A 24,928-nucleotide genomic window follows, 5' to 3' on the forward strand; every position below is an offset into this window, starting at 1 on the left:
TCACAACTCACAAGATAAATTAAATAGACAAAAGCTTAGACTAGAACTCATTGCAAGTTCTTTTCAAAGTACTGCTTAGATCTAAAAAAAAAATTCCTGCTTACCTATACATACTGTATACAAAGTAGCAACTGAATCACAACCAAGCACAAAAGAAACTGCTGTGATGTATTGCTCTAAAAAGGTTGATGTAGAATCGCACATGTTGAGACATCAATAAGAACCACAAGTGGTCTACATAAAGTATGATAGAGGTGGTAAGGACTAACAAATAAAAACCTTTTTTTTTTTACCAGATTTCACACATTTGCAGATAACCCATTCTCACAGAATCTACATAAAAACATAACTTAAGGAACATGTACTTAAGGGTACATTAAAGCGGGGGTTCACCCTATCGACAGGAAAAAAAAAATTTTTTTTTCTTTTACCTTTAAATCAGGCACTGTAGCGCGAGCTACAGTATGCCTGTCCCGAATTTTTTCCCCCCATACTCACCTTGTAGTCGTCCATCGAAGATACCGGGGAATGGGCGTGCCTCTGGAGACGGAGGATGATTGACGGCCGGCTCTGGCGCGTCACGCTTCTCCGGAAATAGCCGAAATAGGCTTGGTCTTCACGACGCGTGCGCATAGCCTGTGCGCACGCGCCGTGAAGAGCCGAGACCTACTCCGGCTGTCTTCGGGGAGAGTGACGTGCCAGGGCCGGCCGTCAATCATCCTCCCTCTCCATAGGCACGCCCATTCCCCGCGGGAGCCGGAATCTACGATGGACGACTACGAGGTGAGTACGGGGTTAAAAAAATCGGGACAGGCATACTGTAGCTCGCGCTACAATGCCTGTCTCGATGGTAACATCATGTGGGTCAGGGTGAACTACCGCTTTAAGCTTTGTAAGAATGTATGAATATTTAACTACAATTTGAAGAGAGGGCTATCAGATTATTGGTAATACTTTTTTTAAAGGGTACGTTTTTGTATTGCATATTGAATGCTGGCACAAAGCTAAAATAGAAAGCAATAAAAGGAACTTAAATTCACAGAATCAACATTTAAAAGACAATACTGCAGAATGCAAATGTAACAGCTTTACTAATATTCACTTTTACAAATTAAGTCACATAAGACAACACTGTACAGGTCATTTTATATCAAAACACCGTTATTTTGGCACCCATTTTTTCTTAGGAACATCTAAAATAAAATACACAGTTAATTGCCCCTTAAATGGTGCAAATTTAAAGCAACACAGACACGGCATTTCACAAAAAAAAGCTTAATATCTTAAAAAAAACAAGAACAAAACAAAACTACAGATATCCATTTGCTACAATTCTTATTTGTGTTACTTTTGGGATTGGATTGTTATAGCAAGACAATAAACGATATGCAAGGTCGGAGAAAGAATTGTGAAATGACTTTGGAGATAACTATTTTACCAACAAGCAAAGCATTTAACATAACAAAAATTAGCAAAATATTCATACACAGATGACTGTAACAATAAGAATTGCTCATCAGCATTGTTACAATATTGCAAACAAGCAAAGTGTTTCACAACTACTCCTCTAGCACTTGTTTAATAAAAGCCTACAAATCAAAACCATGTACAGTTATTGCTCTGTTAGGGAATATTTCTTTATCAATACAAATAAAACCTTATAGTCATTAACTGCACATTAGATGTATTGATTGTTTAAACTCAGTAGCACCTATATGTGGATATATGTCACATACTGTACAAGTGCAGACTATTGGAGGATTTTAGCAAAACTGGGAGCAGTTGTGTGTGGCAACCAATTCTCTTCTCTCGTGCATTTTCAAAGCTTAACCGAACAAGCTGAAGCTAAAAGCTGATCAATTGCCATGCACAACTGCTCCGAATTCTGGCTGCTGAAGTCTTGATAAATTCCCCCCTAGTGGTCCATTGCAGCTCAGTTTTCCTTTTGAAGTGACCCGGTCAAGCTCAAGAAAAAGAACCCAGCTTAAAGTTCCCTGCAATAAAAGAGGCATTATACTAATTTCTTTGGTAGCCCACGTCTCCCATCTTCACTGTTCCTGCACTGCAGCCTCCAAAGGACAGCATTCTAGGAGTGTTGGAAACCTGTCTCTCCATCCTCAAACGGTTGTGTGCTTTGGTGATATAGGGTATTTAAGAACCACAGTGCACAGCAGGGGACCCAGGCATCTAACACTCCCAGGCTGCTGGGGAGGCGAGTATAATACCTCTTTTGATGCAGGGAGCATTTTTTTTTTTAGCCTGATGGTGTCACTTTAAAATCAGTTTGTGCCACAACTGAGTGACAGCAAGCAATGGTGCCATGCACACCTATAAGTCCTGCCAGCAGACCCTGATATATAAAAATATTTAAAGTGTAACTAAAGGCAAATCGGATTTTTTCATTTTGGATAGAATATAAAGTTATAAACTCTGACAGTTTTTCTTGCCATCTGTAACCCATCCAGGAGATTTCCTCTCACTTCCTGTCCCATAACCAGAACAGGAAGTGAGAGGAAATCATCCCAAAGTGAGGAAATCCCAGGGTGTCATTGGAAGATTTCCCCTTTATTTCTGTTCTGGCTTCAACCCAAATTTGGAATTTTATTTTACCCTCACTTTCAGTGATAACGGTAAACAAGACAAACAGAGAGGGTGGATCTATCCAATGGGGAAACAGACAGTAATAAAAACTCACAGGTGTTCCAAATCTTTCTCAACTATCCAAAACTGAAAAATAAAAAAAGTAAACGTTGCCTTTAGTTACACTTCAACTGGCGCATATGTCTACAGGACAAGGAAAAATGAATGTCCTACCTAAAAACAGCAAATATGATTGTTGATTTTCTAACACAAAACCGACCAAGTCAACAGTTCATTCTTCCTTTCTTTTCGTTATATACATCAGTACTATAGCTCTGATGCTGCCTTAACAACAAGCCTTAGGCTTACCTGACCATCTTTGTATACAGCTAAAGGATGCTAAAATATTGCTGGTATGTAACAGTGACCAATATTAGTGCAAATATTAATCTAGCCGATTCCCAGTAGTAATCTTACCAGGATCATTTAGACCATTATTAGACTTGTTAGTGCATATATTTTAGGATGACCACTACTTGTGTTGTAATTATTCTAACTGCAATACAAGACCCAGTAAAGCATAAAAATGCATAAGATTTTAAGGTGCTGCAATATTAAGGAGTTAATGGCTTTAAGAAGAGGATATATTCTCGCACAAAGAACATTACCTACTGCCCAGTCTTAATATAGCTTCTATAAATTAAGTCTTGTGATTTATAATCAAACATCCAAGGAGCACCAAATAAACATTTTCGATATACAGTATGCTTCATAAAATCCCAGTTACAATTAAATCATTTTATAAAAGCTCTGTCATTTTTCCACATACACAGTATTTGTGTCATTTACTACAAGAAGCATGGAAACACAATATCCCAATTAACTACTATATTAGTGCAATAAAGACCAAAAAAAGCTGTGTGTGTACCATCCGTTGGAATTAGCACCACGCAGTGCCCATCCTTTGGTTAAAAAAAAAAAAAAAAAAGCTTATTTTATAGTAATGTTACAGACAGTTTTTACGACTTATGTAGCATACCATAACTCTGTAGCTGCATTCTTAAATGATGTGTGATCGTCATCGATCATTTAGAACCACACTTTACAACAAGAGTTTACACACATGGCAAAATCTATATATTCCACAACAGCCTACAGATCCAAAGATAATTATTGTGATATGAGTTACTATTCATGTGCTTAATATGTTTAATTATACATCTACGAAAAATCTAATTTCTATATATTTCTTGGGCGGGCACAGACACATGGAGCTCTGCCTGTTACGTGTAATAAGACTAGAGCATAATTTTTAAACACATTAGATAACTTTCTAAACCGCTAATACGTTTTTGGCTCTGTGGCCAGATTATTGTGATTGATACAGCCAGTGACCCATTATTACCAAAATAGTAATTCTGATTGTATTGTTTTTCTTTCATTTGTGAGTGTACCCTTTAAATGAAGTGTACCTCTATAAATAGTATTGTAGATCCAATTTTGTTTCTTTCTACTTCCAATTTTGACAATCCAACAAGGCTGGTTCCAAGATCACCAACTAATTTCCTAATGTAATATTTCACACACTGCTTTTTGAACAGATTATGATTTATTCTAAAGAATACTGTAGTCTGGAGGCTTCAGTCCTCAGTAGTGTAGGCTTGGGTACTTTTTCATTCTTTAACAAGATCGGTCACCTGACAAACAAATGCCTTGACACAAACAAAAAATAATCAAAACAAGTACATCAGGTAAATCTGTGCCTGGTAGATGGAGGGTGTTCAGTGAATCACTGGATGATGTCTTCTGAGCTATAGAATGGTGTTCACTCATACCCCTTACATGGGTGAAAGCTAAAATCATAGAATAAAACAAAAACATAAAACAAACACTGAGAAGGTAAATAAATAAAAAAAAAGATTGCACAAACTGAAGTCAGTCAGACGTAAACACTTCAGTTTTGAAATTCATGTCTTGCCACAGGCTTTAGCTTCTGAACACAACCACAGTAACTGCTGTGCATCAGTTTACTTTCTCGCAGAAAGTCCATAATCTTGCTTCAGATAACTAGTAGGAAGAGCTTCTGTTTATTGTCATGATTTGATCTTCCATAACTGGAATGGAAAGAATAAAAGTAAGCAAACAAAACAAATTGGAAAGAAGAGGTCAAAAAACATTTCATAAGCCAAGCCCGTGAGTGGATCGGCCCTGCCTTGATGGCAACATGCTTTGCTCCGACATTGTGTCATTTTTTTGACATACTGAAAGGTTATGACATGGCGACAGCCAATATGCTGCGTTACCTCAGACGGACAAAGAAAGATGTATTACATGTGTGGTCTAGGAAAAATGTATTGTTGTCTATAGCAACAAATCAAATTCCAATTGTAATTTCTACAGTCCGGGGGTAAAAAAAGAAAAAAGGAAGAAGAAGGAAATAAGTATACAGATTGGCTGCTATGGGCCAGCGCAATTTTCATACATAAAAGCATATGTTGAGGTATTCTAGCAACGTCATGCCTGCCCTAAGCACACACATTTTCTATTTTGCATTCTACCATTTTCAAAACAGACTGATTTTTTTTACCAATTTAAAAGCCAAGTATACCTTTTTCAGAAAGGAGCCCCAGTATATATTCCAAATCTGAATTACAAATATACAAAAGCCTGTGATATTGATAACACTACAGTATGGCAAAAATTAACTTGAACTAAATGAAGGTGCACTTCCCTACGCATCAAAAGGCAATTTAACTAAAAACGTAACCTTTATTATAAATCATAAACGGTATGTAAATGACCATAACAGGTATACTTACTATTATACTTTCTCTTTATCTGTTCATCTCATTTTTATATGTGGTCAATAGATGGGAGGAGACACTGATGTACCCCCATCTCTTTATAACAGTTGGTGTTGGCGAGTAGACCTTGAGTCTATATATCCTCTGAATCGTCTGGAGCTTTAATATTGACTGTAAGGGGGAGGTAATAACCCTCATATAGTCTAGTCTAATAAATGTATTACTCCCGCGCTGTCAGAAAAAACTACGGGTACACTGCAGCAAACACCTGGTTAGCTGATCCTTAACAGATAGAGGGGTAAATGGGTAAACAGTGATGTTGTGCTGTGAACCTACTAAGATTACTATATTAAAGTTATTGTGAAAAATTGGAACACAAAATATGTATCTATAAACTTGCTAAAGTGCAAAGTAAAACAATGGTCATCAAAACCTGGTGGTGGCATTATGTTTGGCCTCTGATTCCGTGACCCTTGCACACTAAGAATTTGGGGGCCTTGACCTGTATTCAACATTGAATCTTTGGCATGATTTCAAGCCCAGCACTACCTTCTCAGTAGGGCACAGCACAGTGGGTCAGCAGAGGGACATGCTTTGCCAAAAAAACAACTGAAGCCTCTATTTAGTATAGACACTTATTAACATACAGTAGATTAGTATGATGTGTGCTAAAGTGCAAAGTAAAACAATGGTCATCAATAAGTGGTAGTGGCAACTTGAAGCCAATGACATACTAATAAAAACAGTGAAATTATAACTAGCGTGCCAACTTGAAATATATAACATAACAATAATGAGCATAAATATAAATTAAAACAAATATATATTTTTTATTATTTTTATGTATTATAGCAAAAAGTAAAAAATATTGGATTATTTTCAAAATGGACGCTCTTTTTTTTTGCTTATAGCACAAAAAATAAAAACTGCAGAATTGATCAAATACCACCAAAAGAAAGCTCTATTTGTGGGGGGGGGGATGTAAATTTTGTTTGGGTACAGCCTCGCACGACAACCCAATTGTCAGTTAAAGCTACGCAGTGCCATAATCGCAAAAAATGGCTTGTTCAGGAAGTGGGTAAATCCTTCCGGGGCTGACGTAGTTAAACACTGACAAGAAGCAAATAAAAATTAGTTTGCACATTTCAACATACACAATTCTTCAGACTGTGCTAGTCTAAAGTCTGTACACAGGAAAAAAGGCCTCAAGCCTTGTGGCTTGCTGTTCAGAATTTTTCTCTCCTGAATTGCATAATAAGCAAAGCATACAACATGCATACAGTAAATAATCCTCCAGGATAACCATGGATCAACACTGTAAAATTCTAAATTTGTATGGTAAAGAAAAGCTTCGGAAAAGAAAAAAAACAATGTTTGTTTTCCCGTGAAAAAAAAGTTTTACCATTTAAAATAAGAGCGAATACATAGCTTTTTGTTCACATTCACGTAAGGGTCTAAAATAATACATTAGTAATTTTTTTTAATTTATTCAGGTAAATAAAAAAAAATAGGGTTTTATTAATATTTTATATTTATTGTTCCAAGTTCCTTTTTACGTTTGTTTAAGTAATCCTAAAATGGGCTGGTTGTCTTAAAGTAAAAAACGCAGTCTGAGTGGCCACAGCTTTCTGCTGATTTACTTGTAATGGCTGAAAACACTTTTGAATGCATGTTAGTATTGCAAACTGCAACCTTTAAATCGGTTCAGTTCAAATGTTTTGCACGGTTTTGTGAAGGACAGTCTTTTGTAAAGCTGATTAAAGCTGAACTGCAAGTATGGTTTTTATTGTACAATTACATTGGTCCAGCTTAGACCAATACACATATAGGATATTTCATACCTGTGGGACTGCCCTGAAAACCTAGTCTTCGTCACTACTACACTAGTGATTTTGTCAGTTCTCTGGGTTTTGTATGGGGCCGATGCCCTTCTGCATAATGAACCCAGGTGGTCACTTTTAGCATCTTCAGGGAAGAGGGCGAGTCAAACTTTATAACAGAAAGGCATGCAAGCTGTCAATTACAGCCAATTGGGCTGGGTTTCAGAGCAAATGGCACTGCATGCCTACCCGGGCGTGTGTGTTATAGGTTACCAATGCTTATTAAAATGTTTATATTCTTAAAATTTGCTGCACAATCTATTGCATTTCTTACTAGACTATAGAGCCAACCAAGTGACTATTGCATTTATGTTTACATTTTAGGTCTATTTCAATTGTTTTGCTGAAAAAAACATAACACCCCCCCCCCCCCCCAAAAAAAAAAAAAAAAAAAAAAAAACACATTTACAGAGATGTTTAGCCAAAACTAAAAAAAAAAAAAAGAACAACAACAACAACAACTCAAAGCTGAAAGTTGCTCTTTCATTCAAAAGAATGCCAAATTGACCCAAAACAAACAAATGTAACATGTCGAAAAAATTGTCAGTCACACTCTACGCTCCTACCTTGAGATTAAATCCCAGCAGATCACTAATGACACCAGACACTGCAGACAAGATGACCACCTGGGTGATGTTGTAAAGCAGAGGATTCATCGTCAGACCATATAACCTAAAGGGACAATCCAGCTCCTTAAGAAAAAAAACACACACACATAATAGAGTATTACATTAGTAATTTAAAAGCATACAAATGTAATTGCATAAATACAAGTATATCAGTTTATGAATCCAGAAAAAAATGCCATACAATGTTTTGACATAGACCTTGTTTAAAGTTGCCTAAAGACAAAAAGTAACATTAACCCAATCTGACCTTAACCAACAATCTGAGAGGCTTTATATGTGGGCATCCCCTGGATGAACATTCTTGAAGTCCAAGCAATCAATTACATTTAGACTTTCCCAGTGGGGCAACCGCTGCCCAAGTGCTTGTCACTCTCGGAGCTCAAACATGTATGTTTTTGCTCAGTTCAAATATACGTATATGTTAAAGGGGCTGTAAAGCTTTGTGTTTTTTCACCTTAAAGCGGTGGTTCACCCTCCTTAACATCAGTCTAGCATTACATTCGGCATAGTATCGCGAGCTACAGTATGCCTATCTGTATTTTTTTATCCCCGTACTCACTGTGCTATTGCACATTGAAGATTCCGACTCCCGCGGGGAATGGGCGTGCCTATGGAGAGGGAGGATGATTGACGGCCGGCTCTGGCACGTCACGCTCCCCGAAGACAGTCGGAGTAGGTCTCGGCTCTTCACGGCGCCTGCGCACAGGCTATGCGCAGGCGCCGTGAAGAGCCAAGCCCTTCCCCGGAATCTTCAATGTACAATAGCACAGTGAGTACGGGGATAAAAAATGTAAGACCGGCATACTGTAGCTCGCGCTACGATGCCGAATTTTATGCTAGAATAAATTTTTTTTTTTTTTTTTTTTTAATAGGGTGAACCCCCGCTTTAATGCATCCTATGCATTAAGGTAAAAAAACACCCCCCCCTTCCGCCCCCCCCCCCAATCTCCGTGGGCGTGACCCCACGTCGTTCTCTTCATAGCCGATCGGCTCCTCATTGGCTCCCGCTGCTGTCAATCAAATTCAGTGACCCGGCCGATGAGGCCGAGTCATACACTCAGCGGCTATGCACGCTGAGTGTATAACATGGGAGCGCGCCCGCAAGGTAACCCCCTCGAGAGAGCTTCCCAGTGGAGGGAGACAGCTGCTGTGGGACCCCGGAAGAGGATGTTCGGGGCCACTCTCTGCAAAACAAACTGCATAGTGGAGGTAAGTATGACATGTTTGTTATTTAAAAAAAATTAAATCTGAACCTTTAGTGTCCCTTTAAATAGTATTCCATAGGCCTGATTTTTTTGGCAGCTGTATCATGCATGAACCTCTAGCCATCATCATAAGGCTGTAGTCGCCTAGACACATTTGTTTAAAAAAGAAAAAAGAAAAAAGACAAGTCGCTCTCTGTAGAGAACTGGACTTGTACATGCACACATGATGAAACCCTCATTTAAATAAAAAGTGCATGTACCACGAAGGTAGAATACTAAATCCCAACCACTGCAGACCTGCCAGAACACATTGGTTGTACATCACTACATCATGTATCTGTAAAGGTGTTAATGGTTTTATTCTCCGTGCAACTGGTTTAGACTATACCAACTGAACATAATAAGATTGCATTTTACTCAGAACCATCCCTTTGTCCTTTGTAGCATTGTTTTTTTAAATATATTTTGAGACTGAAAATGTGTTCTTATGAAACAGAACCACCCATGGATCATATGGGAGGGAAATAAATGGGATCTTGCACGCCAGTTTGAGAACAGAATGTTCCCATTTCTTTATTAGATCTCCAACATATTGGAGACGCCTGCTGGTCCTATTTATTTATTCGCACTAGTGGAATAATACTACCTGGTCAGCAATGTATAGTTACTTCCCACCGCAGAAGAATTGATTGAAATTGAACTAGTTTCAATACTTTGCCTGTTTTATCTATTAGATACAAGTCCTCCACAGAGCACAGTGCTTTTGGGAGGCCGATAATTAGGTCAGAGACACCATTCCATTTTCAAAGATCCAGTGGTGAAACTCCCCATTTCGTTCGACGTTCTTGTAGGCCAAGGATAGATGTACCAGACATCATGTGATGTAACCCAAGTTTGATTGGTTTTCCAGTGATGGAATGAGCACCAGCTCAAAAATGTGTATTTTTTTCCCCAAAACATTGGGCTATATTCATAAAGACTTACAACGGCGTATCAGTAGATACGCCATCGTAAGTTCGAATCCGCGCCGTCGTATCTGTAAGCGGTATGCTCAAATTGAGATACGCTTCTCTGTTGCTAAGATACGACCGGCGTAAGTCTCCTACGCCGTCGTATCTTAGCTGCATATTTACGCTGGCCGCTAGGGGCGTGTACGTCGATTTACGCCGAGAATATGCAAATGATCAAGATACGCCTATTCACGAACGTACCCACAGCCGTCGCATTTAAGATACGTCATTTACGTAAGGCGTTTTCAGGCGTAAAGATAAACCACCAAAAAGATGGCGCAGCCAATGTTAAGTATGGACGTCAGACAGCCGTCGAATTTCACGTCGTTTGCGTAAGCCTATTCAGAATGGGGCCGGGGCGTAGGTTACGTTCACGTCGAAAGCAAGGAATATTTGCGACGTGATACTGAGCATGCACGCGCATGCGCCGTATGATCGGTGCTTCATTTACATGTATGGTAATAAATCGTGAATTCATTACCATACAACACGCCCCCTTCCTGCCTATTTTGAATTAGGCGGGGGTTACGCGGGGCCATTTGCGCTACGCCAACGTAGCTTAGGAGGCAAGTGCTTTGTGAATACAGTACTTGCCTCACTATGTTACGTCGGCGTAGTGCAAATGGGATGCGCTACGCCGACCTAAAGATAGGCAGCTGTACGTGAATCTAGCCGATTGTGTTTGAAAAACTGCTGCGCAAATACCATGTGACATAAAAACTTGCAAAACCCACCAATTTATTCTCTAGGCCCCTCTGCTTTAAAAATATATGTTTGGAGTTCTATGAAATGTTCTAGCAAAAAATACTGATTGTTACATGTAAACAAAAAAAGTGGTGAATTCCTGCAGGAGGGAGTTAAGGGATATTTCAGAGGAGCCAATATACAGCAGAACACATCTGCAGGTGCTACTAACATATGCTCCTTTTGGCCCACCTTTAAACATTTAAAATTTTAAATTTAGTAAAATTATTAGCTAGAAACAGCTCTAAAGAAATTATGAGCAGTCAGGGGGATAAAGGGCATCCGTGTCTAGTGCCATTTCCCAGTACAAAAGGGGGCAAAAGAGCTCTAATTTTACAACCCAAAATCATGGCCTAAGGCAGGCATGTCCAAAGTCCGGCCCGCAGGCCAATCGCCGCCCACGTTTCGGACGGCCCACCTGGTAGACATGTATATCTTTATATCTAATATCTTTTGTGGCCCCCAACGAATCCCCGAGCGTTGGGGGGCCACAAAAGATATACATCATACTACGGGGCGAGTGCCGTACATACAGGAGAGAAGACTTTCCTGTTTACACGGCGCCCTGTGTAAAAGGAAGTCCCGTCTCCTGTGCTGCCATTGGACGACTGTTCTGTCCGTCATAGGAGGCGGGACTTTCTATTAAAGAGGCCGCAGAGAAAACAGGAGTTTCTCCTGTATTTCTGTTGGTGCTCGTCTCGCCCCCTCCGTCTCTTCCGAGGCTGCAGATGGACATGAATCAGGCTGCACTGATGTCAATGATGAGTCTGCGTTCATGACAATGTGGGTGCTGCATTCATGGCAAGGGGGGTGCTGCATTCATGGCAAGGGGGGTGCTGCATTCATGGCAAGGGGGGTGCTGCATTCATGGCAAGGGGGGTGCTGCATTCATGGCAAGGGGGGTGCTGCATTCATGGCAAGGGGGTGCTGCATTCATGGCAAGGGGGGTGCTGCATTCAGCAAGATTTTTTCCTGAATCCTCCCTCTTAAAGTGAAGGTGCATGTTATACGCCAATAAATACGGTATCCAAATAATACGCCTGAGCTCATCTCTTCAGCACACACAGTCACAAAGGCAGGAGAATTATTGTTGGGTAGTGCATTAGTGCTCGAACGAACACACTTAGACCAAATTGAAATGGTTCAAAGAATGTCAGGCAAAATGGTCGGCCCTCACGCATGTTCACTTCATCAAATCTGGCCCTCTGTGAAAAAGTTTGGATACCCCTGGCCTAAGGCCAGAGACCGCAATGTGGAGACTGCAGAAAAAGAAAAAGCAGCCCTTGGACACACACTGGGTCCTAGGCAGCTGCCTAGGTTGCTTTTTGGGTGATCCACATAGTAAGGGCCGTGGTACAGAGAATGGCTGGAAAACCACAGTAGAGAGTTCCTACTGTGTTCCATAAGCAAGCCAGTTACTGTTTCAATGTGTTAAAATCTACCACTTATTAACCGCTTGCCGACTGTATACAGTACATATACAGCTGCAAGGCGGCTCTCCTGCACCGGATCACGTATCTAGTATGTGATCCGCGTGCGTCCCCTTGATAGCCCTAGATGTTAATCACTTCCCTGCCAGTGTCTTTAGTACCGTGACAGTGCATCTTTTTAGCACTGATTACTATATTGGTGTCACTGGTTCCCAAAAAAGCATCAAAAAAGTGTCAGTTAGGTATCCGATTTGTCCGCCGTAATATGGCAGTGCCGCTAGAAGTCGCTGATTGCCGCCATTACTAGTAAAAGAAAAAAAATAAATAATGATAAATAAAAATGCCATAAATATATCCCATAGTTTTTGGACGCTATAACGTTTGCGCAAACCAATCAATATACGCTTATTGGGATTTTTTTAACAAAATAATGCAGCATTATTAAATTTTGGCCTAAATTGATGAAGACATTTGATTTGTTACATTTTTTTATTGGATAGGTTTTATAGCAAAATGTGCAAGGTAAATAATTGGAAAGGGGATTACTTACCTTCAGCAACTTAGTTGCTAATTTTAACACATTGTTGACAAGAGTCAGCTCTTCCTTCTTGTTTGGCTTCTTCTCCATTTTCAAGTACAAATTGATCTGTTTGATAATGAAAAATATAATAGTTCCTAACTGATTTGCAGTGTGTATAATAACTTTAGGGGAAAAAAAGTTTAGTCAAAAGTTAAGATGGAACAAAACATGTCTATAAACATTTTCAGTCACCTAGATCAGTGCTTTCCAACCTCAGAGGTCCAACCACCACCCCCCCCCCCCCCCCACACACACACAAAAAAATGTAACAGTCAGCAGCTACAAATACTTAATATATGAACACGATACCCGTCAAAAACAGGTGCCCCCCCTTAAAACTTTTTTTTAAGATCTCTACTTCCTTTTTTTTTTATGTTCCCACTCTACCTTCTGCCCTGATCGCCTAGGCAAATTACATAGTGTGTGCTACCAATGACTCCTGGGATATCTTCATCACATATCCCAGGAGTCTTTAGGTTGTTTTGTTTTTCTCCTGAGAGTTCTGTGCTTGAGAGATCGGTGCTATGGGCGGGAGGAAGGCAGAGAGGCGTGTCCAGCAACTATGGATCAGTGTTTGAGAGGAGGGAAGTGTCCAGAGGATATGGATCTGTCTTTATAAAGAGGAAGGCAGAGAGGTGTGTCTGATCCTTGGAATGGAATGATCCTCCGATAGCACAACAGCACTGACAGTGCGAGTTTCACAGAGTATCAGTGTCAGGTAGGGGGCAGCAGGGAGTGTACCAGCTGGGGACAAGCTCATTGCAGCCTGCATGACAGAAGCTCCAGAGGTCAGGTCAGTTCACTGACAGCATAGGAGATTGCTACACCTTCCATTGTGTAATAGGAACTGCAGGTGACATTGACGGTGTGTGTCTCTGTCTGTGATAAGCATATCCCAGAAGAAACAGCCACTTGCTTCACCTGCCCATACATAGAATGGTTGCCAACATAGCACAGGTGAGCGATGCGCTATTAAATCATTACATGAAAAATACAGCGCAATCGCTCGTTACAGAGCAGGACCGTGGATCTGTGTGTGTAAACACACAGATCCATGGTCCTGTCAGGGGAGAGGAGACATATCATGTGTTCCTAGTATATAGGAAAACCGATCGGTCTCTTGCCTAATCAGTCCCATCCGCCTACAGTTAGAATCACTCCCTAGGTAACACATTTAACCCCTTGATGGCCCCCTAGTGTTAACTCCTTCCCTGCCAGTGACATTTATACAGTAATCAGTGTATTTTTATAGCAGGTCAATGGTCCCAAAAATGTGTAAAGTGTGTCCAAACTGTCTTTCGCAATGTCGCGGTCATGAAAAAATTGCAGATCGCTGCCATTGCTAGTAAAACAAATAAAAAACGCCATAAATCCATCCCCTATTTTGTAGGCGCTAAAACTTTTGCGCAAACCAATCAATTATTGTGGAGTGTCGCGATCGCCCCCTCCCTTGGACTACAGGAGAGAGTCAGGACGCTCTCTACATTGCAGATAGAGAAAGGAACTGTGCATTAGTGGGTGTCCTGACTCTCCTGTAGTCCAAAGGAGGGGGCGAGCACGACACTCCACACCAGGGAGAAAGCCTTGCATTACTGTGTGGAGTTACAGACAGAAGAACAGGAAGTGAGGATTTCCCAAAAGAAATAAGGACATTTAAAAGCAATATTGAAGCATGAGGTAAGTGAAGGAGGACTGTACTAAGGTAAAAGGAAGCTATTTAGGAAAGAAAATTGTACCTTTACAACCCCTTTAATCATTCCTTCGTTCTTCCCAAACACCACAAATGTAAACAAGCCCTTGGAGACAACCTTTTGTAACATGAACACTAAACATTAGTAACTCACCTGTTCTGTCAACAGAATTGAGGTATTGCTATATTTTTTGCTGGTTTCTGATCCAAGTGTAACAAATCTCAATAAAAAGAGTGTTAAAGAAATACACCAGATAACTAGTTCCCAGTTGTAGTGACAATCCAGAAACGTTTCATGAATATGTAGAAGCTAAAACAAATAAAAACATTTACAGCACATTTAAAACATACAAATAATTTATACAATACATTTCATCTTTAAATTAATAACTAAAGACGAACAAAACAGATTTCCTGTTCAGACAAATCCAGTAAAACCCATCTTATATTTTGATGCATGAAAAAATGGAAATTCTACAAAAGTTTGGATAATTCAACGATCCAAAAAGCCAAGATTAATGAACGGTACGATTAACCATAGGTTAGAGAAACCTGCACATTTGCCAAAAAAGATGTGATTCACCAAAAGTTGACAAATTTGTAAATGTATTTAGTAATTTTGGAGCTTTAAAATGGATCTTCACTCTCCCAATCAACAGTGAATATTTGTATCCCTTATGCTGCTAGCATTAGTAAATAGATAGGAAAGCAGATTATATTTACTTGTTTTAAACTTTTTCTTTTACATTTCTTCAGTTACTTTCTGGTTTCTTACCTAGGGAAATTATGTCATACATCGTAGGAGTCTTCATTAGAGGAGGAGGGGTTTTCTCAGCTATGCACACTCTCATGCATGCATGCTTGAGCTAAGGGCAGATGGATTCCAGGAAGTAAATGCTACACGAATCATCTGCCCTTACTCCAGATGGCAACGGCCAGAAATGCTAGCGGGTGTTTTTAAAAGGGATTTCTTAACAAAATAAAGCATGGATACATGGATGGATTGGGGGGGGGGGGGGGGGGGGTCGCTTTTACAATTAAAAATTAATTAAACAAAACAAACAAAAACAGTGTTTATGGTTTGTGCTGCTCAGATGCACTGAATATCTGCTTTAGGAATCTGTTGCAGAATTTTAGAGAGACTTTTGTAACCTAAAAAATAAAGGAAAAAACGACTAAAACTTTTGAAAACATACCTGTCTCGTCACTCAATTTTCTACTATTCGCGGTCTTCTAGAGCCATGGCCACTGAAAATCTTTAGCATAGCATCAGATACACTTTGGGGTCTGTCAGATGCCTGCTCCCCAAGTTGCGCTTCATGGTTCTATATGCTCACCCTTACATGATTACTACTGTGTCCCAGGGCATCTAGCACAAATGTAAGTGTCGGAAACTGGAGGCAGCATTTCTTGAAGAGCAAAAATCTGAGGAACGGGTGATGGGACCGGTAAGTGTAAACTGATTTCTTTTGCAGAGAGTGTCTTATTCATTTTTTGGACAATCACTTTTGAAAAACCTGTCATGAAAGACCAATGTAGGGTGCCATTTCTGATCACGTGCGCCATCGAAATGCTGCCGACTTGGCTCTATGATCAAGCCTCTTTTGTGATCTAGTCCTGAAAAAATGGAGCTATGTGAAGGCTAAAAAAAACATGTAAAGCCCCTTTCACACAGACGCATCCGCGGAATCCGCTTGCTCAGCAGGGGATCTATCTACTGAGCAGGCAGATGACAGGTCCATATCTACTCCACTATGCAGAGTGGATACGGACACAGTCCCACTAACCTCTATGGGGCAACCGCCTGATCAGTTTCCATCGAATGACATTCAATCCACCAGATGAATGGGGAATAGGACCACCATCCATCTGTTTTTGGCAAATAGGATCGGATATGATGGCGGCGGGTGTCAGCAGACATGTGTCTGCTGCACCATAGCAAAGACTAGAGCATGGGTGCTCAACTTGTGGCCCACCAGCTGTTGCAGGACTTCAAGTCCCATGAAGCATTGCAAGCTGCTGACAGTTACAAGCATGACTCCCCAAGGTAGAGGCATGATGGGAGTTGTAGTTCTGCAACAGCTGGAGGGCCACAGGTTGAGCACCCGTGGACTAGAGGGTCGGATTAGGTCTGCCTGAAAAATTTACAGGCGAACCTGATCAAACCTGTGTGAAAGGGGCCTAAAAGTAGCACTCTCCAATAAAAAAAATAGTCAAAAACAAAAGTTCTCAATCATCAGGCTGCAATGAAACAGTCAGTGCTGTGAGAAAGAGAGCTAAAAGCGGAACTTCAGTAATTTTTTCATCTGTCCATCTATTAAATCTTCGGCCCTTGTTGTTTTAACTTTGGATAGTAAAATGTTTTTTTTTTTCTGCCAGTAAATACCTTATACAGCCCATTTCCTATTTCTTGTCTGGAAAAAAGCCTAGGCTTATGACATCATGCACAGCGCTCTCTCTCGTGACAGTTTGCTAGGAAGGGAGGGTGGATAAGTCATAAGAGGGCCAACGAAAGCTGCAGAGCTGGAGGTGTGTGTGTGTAAATCCAGGAAGTGAACAGGCAGCAGATTCAGCTGCCCACAGTTCTAATGATAGCAGCCAGACTCCGTGGAGGGAGATTTCTGTGGCATATTTGGCAAGTACAGAATCACATTATATATAAAATAATATGCAAAGTGGTTGGAGGGAAGCTTCAGAATGGCAAAGATGTTTTTATAAAAATTATGTGAGCAGACTGCAGTTCCCCTTTAAAGTACAACTAAAAGGGATATTTATTTATTTATTTTAATTTTGGAGAATGTGTCCGTTTTTATTGTCAAAGGGGGAAATTTTTATTTTTTATTTTAAAGTTTTGGATAGCGAGGAGAGGGGTTAGAACACCTGTCTGCTTTTATTGTGGTCTGCCTGTGCACTTTCAAACCAAGCAATGCTACCTTATTGTAAATATTATAAGTATACCTATCCTTCTCACTAGATGGCAGGCTTCAGCTTTAGCATATACAGATTAAAACATAGCATACTTGGTTTATCAATAGTGTCAGTTTCTCTATCTGTGCACATAAAAAACAAAAGGATATTGTGTGCACAAAACAAACTTCTAGAACAATAGATCCAGAAAGAAATAATGGGTGTTATAGCGGACCTAACCCTTTAAAATGCTAAAACCTCTTTTTTATTGTATGCAATAAAATGCACATTTTAGGCCTGAAGATTACTCAAAACCTCCAAAATATTAATTTTCTGTAATCAAAGACCCTGTAAAGTAAAATTGTGGCAGCTTCATCCGATTTCTGTTTTAAGATCTAGAGTCCCTCTGTAACATGTATCTTCTACCAACTGAATTTGTCTAGCTCCTGTTCCTGTATTCTAGCTAGGCCATATCCTATGTAATGCATTGCTCTCTTGTTCTGCCTGATGTTATTTACATGTACACTGCTGTTTCATTTAAATAAAAAAATTGTGGCAGCTGCAATTTTTTGTGTTGTGAAAATTGTGTTACCGTTTATCAAATCTATAATTTCACAAAAAAAAAAAAAAAAAAACAACACTCATTGCAAGTAAAAGGCCAGGAAAATATTGTGATCGACAGGGAGTTTTTACCCTTGTTACCCTTACAGCATGCCTGCTGTTAAATTAATATATCAACTATCATTGTAAACCTCTGGGAATAAAAAATAATGTGTACCTGCATGAATCCAAAAGTGACAAGCATAATTTCTCTCTGCTGTCTCCTTCCTGTGATATCTTTAAAAGTCAGTTCTAACTGGTTATGTCCACCAGACAAACTCAGAAGACAGATACACCCAACGCCTTTCCCCCCAGCAGGTAAGTGACTTTTCCTTATGAGTTTTTACAGAGAGAGGCGTGTCCTTTTCCTCTACTCAGGTCTCAGATTGCACTATTCTGTGCAGTGTGTGATGTCAAATCCCCACCCCCTAGCCAGTGGAGTAGCGTGGGGTGTGCAAGGGGGGCCACCGCCCCGGGCGCAAAATTTAAAGGGGCGCTATCACGAGTGTGGAGAGGGGGGCTCGCCAACAACAGATGGGACATAGGAACATATGCATGATGTCACCACTCCAGACTTTACCTGTCATTATCAAGCACGCTCTCCTCTTCCCTACAGCCACCGCCGTCTCACACAGTGGATCATGTGACCAGACAGGAGCTAGCTGAAAATAGGCAAGTCCATGGGTCAGGGGGGCTCAAATTACTTGCCTCGCCCCAGCTGACAACCCACGCTACACCACTGCCCCTAGCTCTTGGAGATGACAAAATTCTTTTGATATGTGAGGTTTAGAAGACTGTAGAGGGGAGAGGGTTGCAGATAATCAGGTACAGCTTATGTTGTAGGATTTGCTTCATCCCTATGTATCACACAAGGTATATGTTAGGGCTTACAACCAAGAAGGTCCTCTAAAGAACTACGGCAGGAAGTCTGCAAAGAGCGTAAAATGGCACACCGTGGAAAAAAAAGAACAGACTTAATTCATAAAGAGTGCCTATTAAGTGCGGTTACCAAGTACAATCAAAGTCCATCATGCCCTGGCATAACAGGAAGATCAGATTGGCTGAACTGAGGATTGCCACTTATTTTTTTAAATAACACAGGAGGCAATCAGAGTTTACAAGCCATACCAATGATGTAACAGCAAGTCAACTGACGTCTCCTAAACAGATCTTTTATTTTCTAACCTGCAATAGGCAATTTAAGGAGCATGCTTCTTCCTGGACTTCCTTAACCACTTAACGCCCGCCGCACGCCTATTTACGTCCACAGAATGGCACGTACAGGCAGATGGGCGTATATATACGTCCCCGCCTTCTAGCGGGTCGGGGGTCCGATCGGGACGACGGCGCGGCTATTCGTTTATAGCCGCCCCGTCGCGATCGCTCCCCGGAGCTGAAGAACGGGGAGAGCCGTATGTAAACACGGCTTCCCTGTGCATTTTTTGCTGTGAAAATGAAAATGGTCCCAAAAATGTGTCAAAATTGTCCGAAGTGTCCGCCATAATGTCGCAGTCACGAAAAAAAAATTGCTGATCGCCGCCAATAGTAGTAAAAAAAATTTTTTTTTATAAAAATGCAAAAAAACTATCCCCTATTTTGTAAACGCTATAAATTTTGCGCAAACTAATCGATAAACACTTATTGCGATTTTTTTTACCAAAAATAGGTAATACGTATCGGCCTAAACTGAGGGAAAAAAAAAATTTATATATGTTTTTGGGGGATATTTATTATAGCAAAAAGTTAAAAAATATTGCATTTTTTACAAAATTGGCGCTCTATTTTTGTTTATAGCGCAAAAAATAAAAACCGCAGAGGTGATCAAATACCACCAAAAGAAAGCTCTATTTGTGGGGAAAAAAGGACGCCAATTTTGTTTGGGAGCCACGTCGCACGACCGCGCAATTGTCTGTTAAAGCGACGCAGTGCCGAATGGCAAAACCTGGCCTGGGCATTTAGCAACAAAATGGTCCGGGGCTTAAGTGGTTCAAGATGTTCTTGTAACAGAATAAAACAATCGTCAGATGAGGACATGTATAAAAATAGATCTCACCTGTGCACAGCATATGAATATTGCGGATATAGTCAGTAAGAAAGCTGATGAAACGATTACATCAACAGAACGCTGAGGACCTCGACGCTGTAAGGAAAGGATGAAATTATTTTCATCTGGCTTTGAAAAGTGTTCTGCAATTAACCTGACGTCTGCTTTCCAAAAATAAAAGCCAGCAGTGGAAAATACATCACAATTAATGTAATGAGAATTTCTAATTTTATATATTACACTCATTGCATACCACATTTACAACTTAACATTGCAAAATCACTGCAACAAAAACATTTATTTTGATTAGTATAAAAACATTACATGCTGCAGTAGTACCAAACCAAGAAATTAATAAGGTACGTTTACCTTCTTTTTTATTGACACTAACAACATTAACGAGTCAATCTTAACCAGACCTCAAATATTACCATAGGTCAAACCCTCAAGTAAGCGCCGCTAAACAGCTCTTGTATCTTCTACAGTAAATTCACTACCTATAAAAAAAGTCAGACAACTCGAGAAGAAAAAACCATGCTACAAAAAGTCAACCTACTTCTAACGTATTAAAGTGGATGTAACCCCACTTTCATCCTTTCTAAACTACTGCCATAGTGCTGATCTAGAAGGATATAGATGCCTCCTGCATGTATCCTTACCTGTCAAATGTCTCCCCTCTGTCTGTTATAAGAACTGAAAAACTGCAGATTGGGTGGATCTGTTGTCTGGAGCTCTGTGGGTGGAGTCGTGATGTCAATAGACTCCCCGCCCACCTCTACACTCCCCTTGTCAACATGTATTTTTTCCTGTGTATTCCATACACTAAATTGATCACTAATATCCAGTCAAAATCCAGAAAAGTAACCACATGACTTCAGAAAAGGAGTGGGGGTGGGAATTAAAAAATAATGCATGTCTCCAGGCTAGTGCATGAGATATGTAAATAATCTGTCACTCACAGCAAGGGGGCGGAACAGACTAAGGTTTTTCTCTGCAAGTCTGTTTTATTTCACTGAACAATAAAAAGAGGATTGCTCAGAGCTGGATTAACTCTGTGTGGCAAGACTGGGCACAGATGATAGGACATCTTATACTCTACATTGTAACATAAAAAACATAAATACAATTTTTTCGGGGTTCACATCCACTTTAAAGTGTACGTCAACCCCAACAATGAACTTCCCTTATTTTCTCCATATTTGTCCGTCAAATACACCATTGAAAGTGTTCTGTTTCTATCCGTTTAATAAGCGATTCAGACTTCCTGTGTTATCTTTATTTAGCACTCTAAGCCCCCACGCTTGAGCATTTTTCTGCTCGCTCACTTATGCCTGCTATGCCTTACTATGCAGCATCCTATTTTTTCTAAACCGTCATGTTCACATTTCTATGCTCAGTCCCCCTATGCTCTATAGCAAAATAAGTACATAAGCTTTTTGAGCTTATTCAGGTGTTTTTATTCGCACATTTTTTTTTACACCCGAAGAATTTCTCTCAGAGGGATCCTCTGTAATAGGAAAGAGATGGACAATGAGGGGGTACCCCTCATGAACTTACATGCCCCAAGAAAAAATAATTTATCTGAGGGACAAGGTAGTGGCCATGACAGGACATTACTCCAAAAGTGGTAGTAAACTCTCCCCCACAACTTTATTTGAAATCAACATAAAAAACAATGATTGCCGCTTGTAGATGTCTCCTTACTTGCTGTGTAACCTGTGCCGGTCTATGCAAGGACGTCACCGGCGAATGTGTATCTCTCCCGATTCACAGCATGCTCTTTGTGCCATCTGTCCATTGACAGTATGCAATGTCTGCATTTCGCTCCCCACGGCACTGCGAACAAAACCCATGGGGGACTGCAGATTCAGTCATAACTTCCTCGTATGCCCCATGTGACTGCGTGATGTCATATTGGGCATAAACCTAGGCATCGTACTGCATCCTATGGCGGCAATCAGCAGCAGCACACAGCGGACTGACAGGCACACATTACAAGAAAGGCAAAGTAAACAGTTGACATAGGAAGGTCAAATCGAGAACGAAGCTTGGTTAAGACATGACCATGCATGCACAAGATTTTAAGGGAAATGCTCCGCATTGCAAATGTGGAAAACCATAATTAGGATTGTGCTGCCTTATCCTGAGAGTCAAGATTTCTAAAAGTTTACTAAAAAGGTAATATGCAATTGGGCCTGTATTACACTGGATAATGTTTTATAACGGATAAGGAATTCGATGAAAAGCAACACTGAGATAGCAGAGTTTACTACAGATTAAAGCTGACAAAGGCGCTAGAGCAAGAGCCTCAGAGTTGTGGAGGCAACAAAAGGACAGGGGAAGATCGGTTAATCTATGTGGTGGTAGTGAAGTTGAGGTCGAGTAGCTGCAGAGAGTGCCAGAGACAAGGGATTAGTCTGTGAACCTAAACAGATACTTTCTGCACATAAATGAGGGCAAACTATCCAAGGACCCACAAGAATTAGCAACTAATCCCCATAGTTATAAAAATGGTGGTGCACCTTAATGCTTTATGCTTAGCAGGTTTCTTGCTTCCAGCCTTGCAGATTGACAGAGAATCAGGTTAGGTGGCCTACTACGAAAGTAGCTGGAGGAGAAGGGAACCTTTTCTTAGACTTCATAGGCTCTTGGCCTACAATGACATCATTGGCCTACAGTGATATCCTTGATTATGGTAGGGGAAGGTCCAAATAGATGCCATCCCTCAAAGACCAAGCAAGTCAGATGCTCCCTGGATACAGCAACTAAATCTTAGCACCTTAATAGAGTGCTCTGCAATGGAAATGTAGAGCGGCAGTAGGAATGAACCAGAAATAAGAGTGCTATGCGGGTCCTTTACAAATCAGGAGCAGGAACAGGGTGATGTTCTCTTGATGTTAAATGATGGGAAAGAGTGCAGCGCCTACATATTTCAGTGTTAACCCTTTCTGCAGTAAAAGTAAAAAGGCACACAAACAACAAGGTAGCTCCTGGTGCTCAATCCAAATGGTCTACTCGCAAAGTGACTCTTTAGAGACAGGGCAAGCGCTGAGGTAATGCCAACAGTTCTAAACCCAGAAAGTGCTCTGTGGCTAACGTGTTACCAAAACCCAATTCACAAAAGTCACTTACAGATTGGCCCTGCAACATTCAATGTGGCAGGGTCCGGGTACTGCAAATCAAAGCTTAAAGTGGATTTTTTTTTAAATCAAGACTTATATCTGTTACAGCAGACAATGTAATTTCATCTATGCCCAGTCTTGCCACGAAGAGTTAATCCAGCTCTGAGCAACCCTCTTATCTTTTTTCAGTAAGATAAACACCAGATGCACAGAGAAATAGGTGTCTGTTTCTTCCCCCTTGCTGTGACAGACAGGTGATTATGTCCTTATCTCATGCACAAGTGTGAGAGAGGCATTCTGTGTACTTCACATTCCCCCTTCTTTCTTCTCCAGCTCCCCCGGGATTGGTTGCGCCACACCTCAGCATGATTGGGCATGCTGAAGTCATGCGACTTTCCTAGGGTTTGACTGGATGTTAGTGATCATGGGGCATAATCCACGAGACCAGCAGAAGTTCAGTGTAAGAAATATCGATGCCTGGCCAAGGGAATTGTAGAGGTGGACGGGGAGTCTACTGACATCACGACTCCACCCACCGAGCCCTGGACAACAGACCTGCCCACAGAATACAGAGCAGAGCTTCAAACAACTAAAGGAGATATTTGACAGGTAAGGATACATGCAGGAGGCATGTATATCCTTATAGATTATCACTATGAAAGCAATTTAGAAATGATGAGAGTTTACAGCCAATTTAAAAGCAGTAAAGTCTGGCAACATAGGATTTCCTGTGTTCCTGAATGGATGAAAAATAAAAATGATTTCTCTGTCACACTAAAGCATGAGAGCTGTAAAGTTACAGAGCTCAGGCAGGCTCCCACTAGACTGTACATATATATATATATATATATATATATATATATATATATATATATATATATATATATATATATATATATATATATATATATATATATATATATATATATATATATATATAAAAAACATGATGCTTATGAAAGTAATTTCAGCGTTTTGTGCTGTAATTTAAGTTGGGAAAAACCTTCACCTACCTTCAAGTATGACCGAAGAGAAAGCCACATCTTAATATTCTGCACTTTCTTCAGACGGAAGTGTGGTACTTCAGACTTGCGTGCTCGCCGGGCAGAAGTCAAATGGCCAAATAATTTTGCAAACAGTAATCTCTTAAGAGATATGAAAAAAAAAGAGAAGATTGGTCACAGAACAAAGATGGCAAAATGTGTAACAGAAAGGTCAAACAGTATGCCACTGCTGCATGAGTGGGTTGCTGCTATCTACACTCCGCTACCATCGCTAATTCAGTGCACACAGCCACCAGCAGCAATCAGTAGAATCCTGCTGTTGAGATTTGAAGCATGGCCTGTGCAAATGGTGCCTAGATGGTTACTGGTGCAGCCAATTCTTTACAAAAGTCACACAATTAAAGCAGTATTAAAACATAAAAGCAAGCAATTATTATATTGCTGCTTACCAAATCATAGATGTGATAGCTGCATTCGTTGGCTTTTATAGGCTTGGTTTCCTTCATTTTCACCTGGTGATCTGGCGAGTACGTTTTCTACTGGCCAGATCACCAGGTAGAAACAGAGGGAAAAATCTAATGATTGGTAAGCTGCAATATATTACATTTTTGGTTTTAAAACCTAGAATTTCAAGTAAAAGCCCGTTATTATTTTGTTTTATTACTGTAGATAGATCTGTTTTTACTTTGACATGAAAAT

At 40.3% G+C, this 24,928-nt stretch overlaps 1 protein-coding gene across 3 annotated transcripts in view; it reads right to left on the minus strand.

Annotated features, from left to right (window-relative positions):
- Positions 1–1,072: 1,072 nt before the first annotated feature.
- The window catches only part of PHTF2 (putative homeodomain transcription factor 2), a 165,579-nt gene continuing 141,723 nt past the window's right edge, over positions 1,073–24,928 (minus strand). For all 3 annotated transcript variants that reach the window (XM_040343464.1, XM_040343465.1, XM_040343466.1), the window contains 6 exons: positions 24,239–24,370; positions 20,113–20,199; positions 14,707–14,862; positions 12,833–12,928; positions 7,831–7,956; positions 1,073–4,694 (listed from right to left, as the gene is read on the minus strand). In XM_040343464.1, coding sequence (XP_040199398.1) covers positions 4,674–4,694; positions 7,831–7,956; positions 12,833–12,928; positions 14,707–14,862; positions 20,113–20,199; positions 24,239–24,370 — 618 coding nt within the window. In that variant the 3' untranslated portion in view covers positions 1,073–4,673. The remainder of the gene's footprint in view (positions 4,695–7,830; positions 7,957–12,832; positions 12,929–14,706; positions 14,863–20,112; positions 20,200–24,238; positions 24,371–24,928) is intronic.

This window comes from Rana temporaria, chromosome 3, assembly GCF_905171775.1.
Source record: "Rana temporaria chromosome 3, aRanTem1.1, whole genome shotgun sequence".
Lineage (NCBI taxonomy): Eukaryota > Metazoa > Chordata > Amphibia > Anura > Ranidae > Rana > Rana temporaria.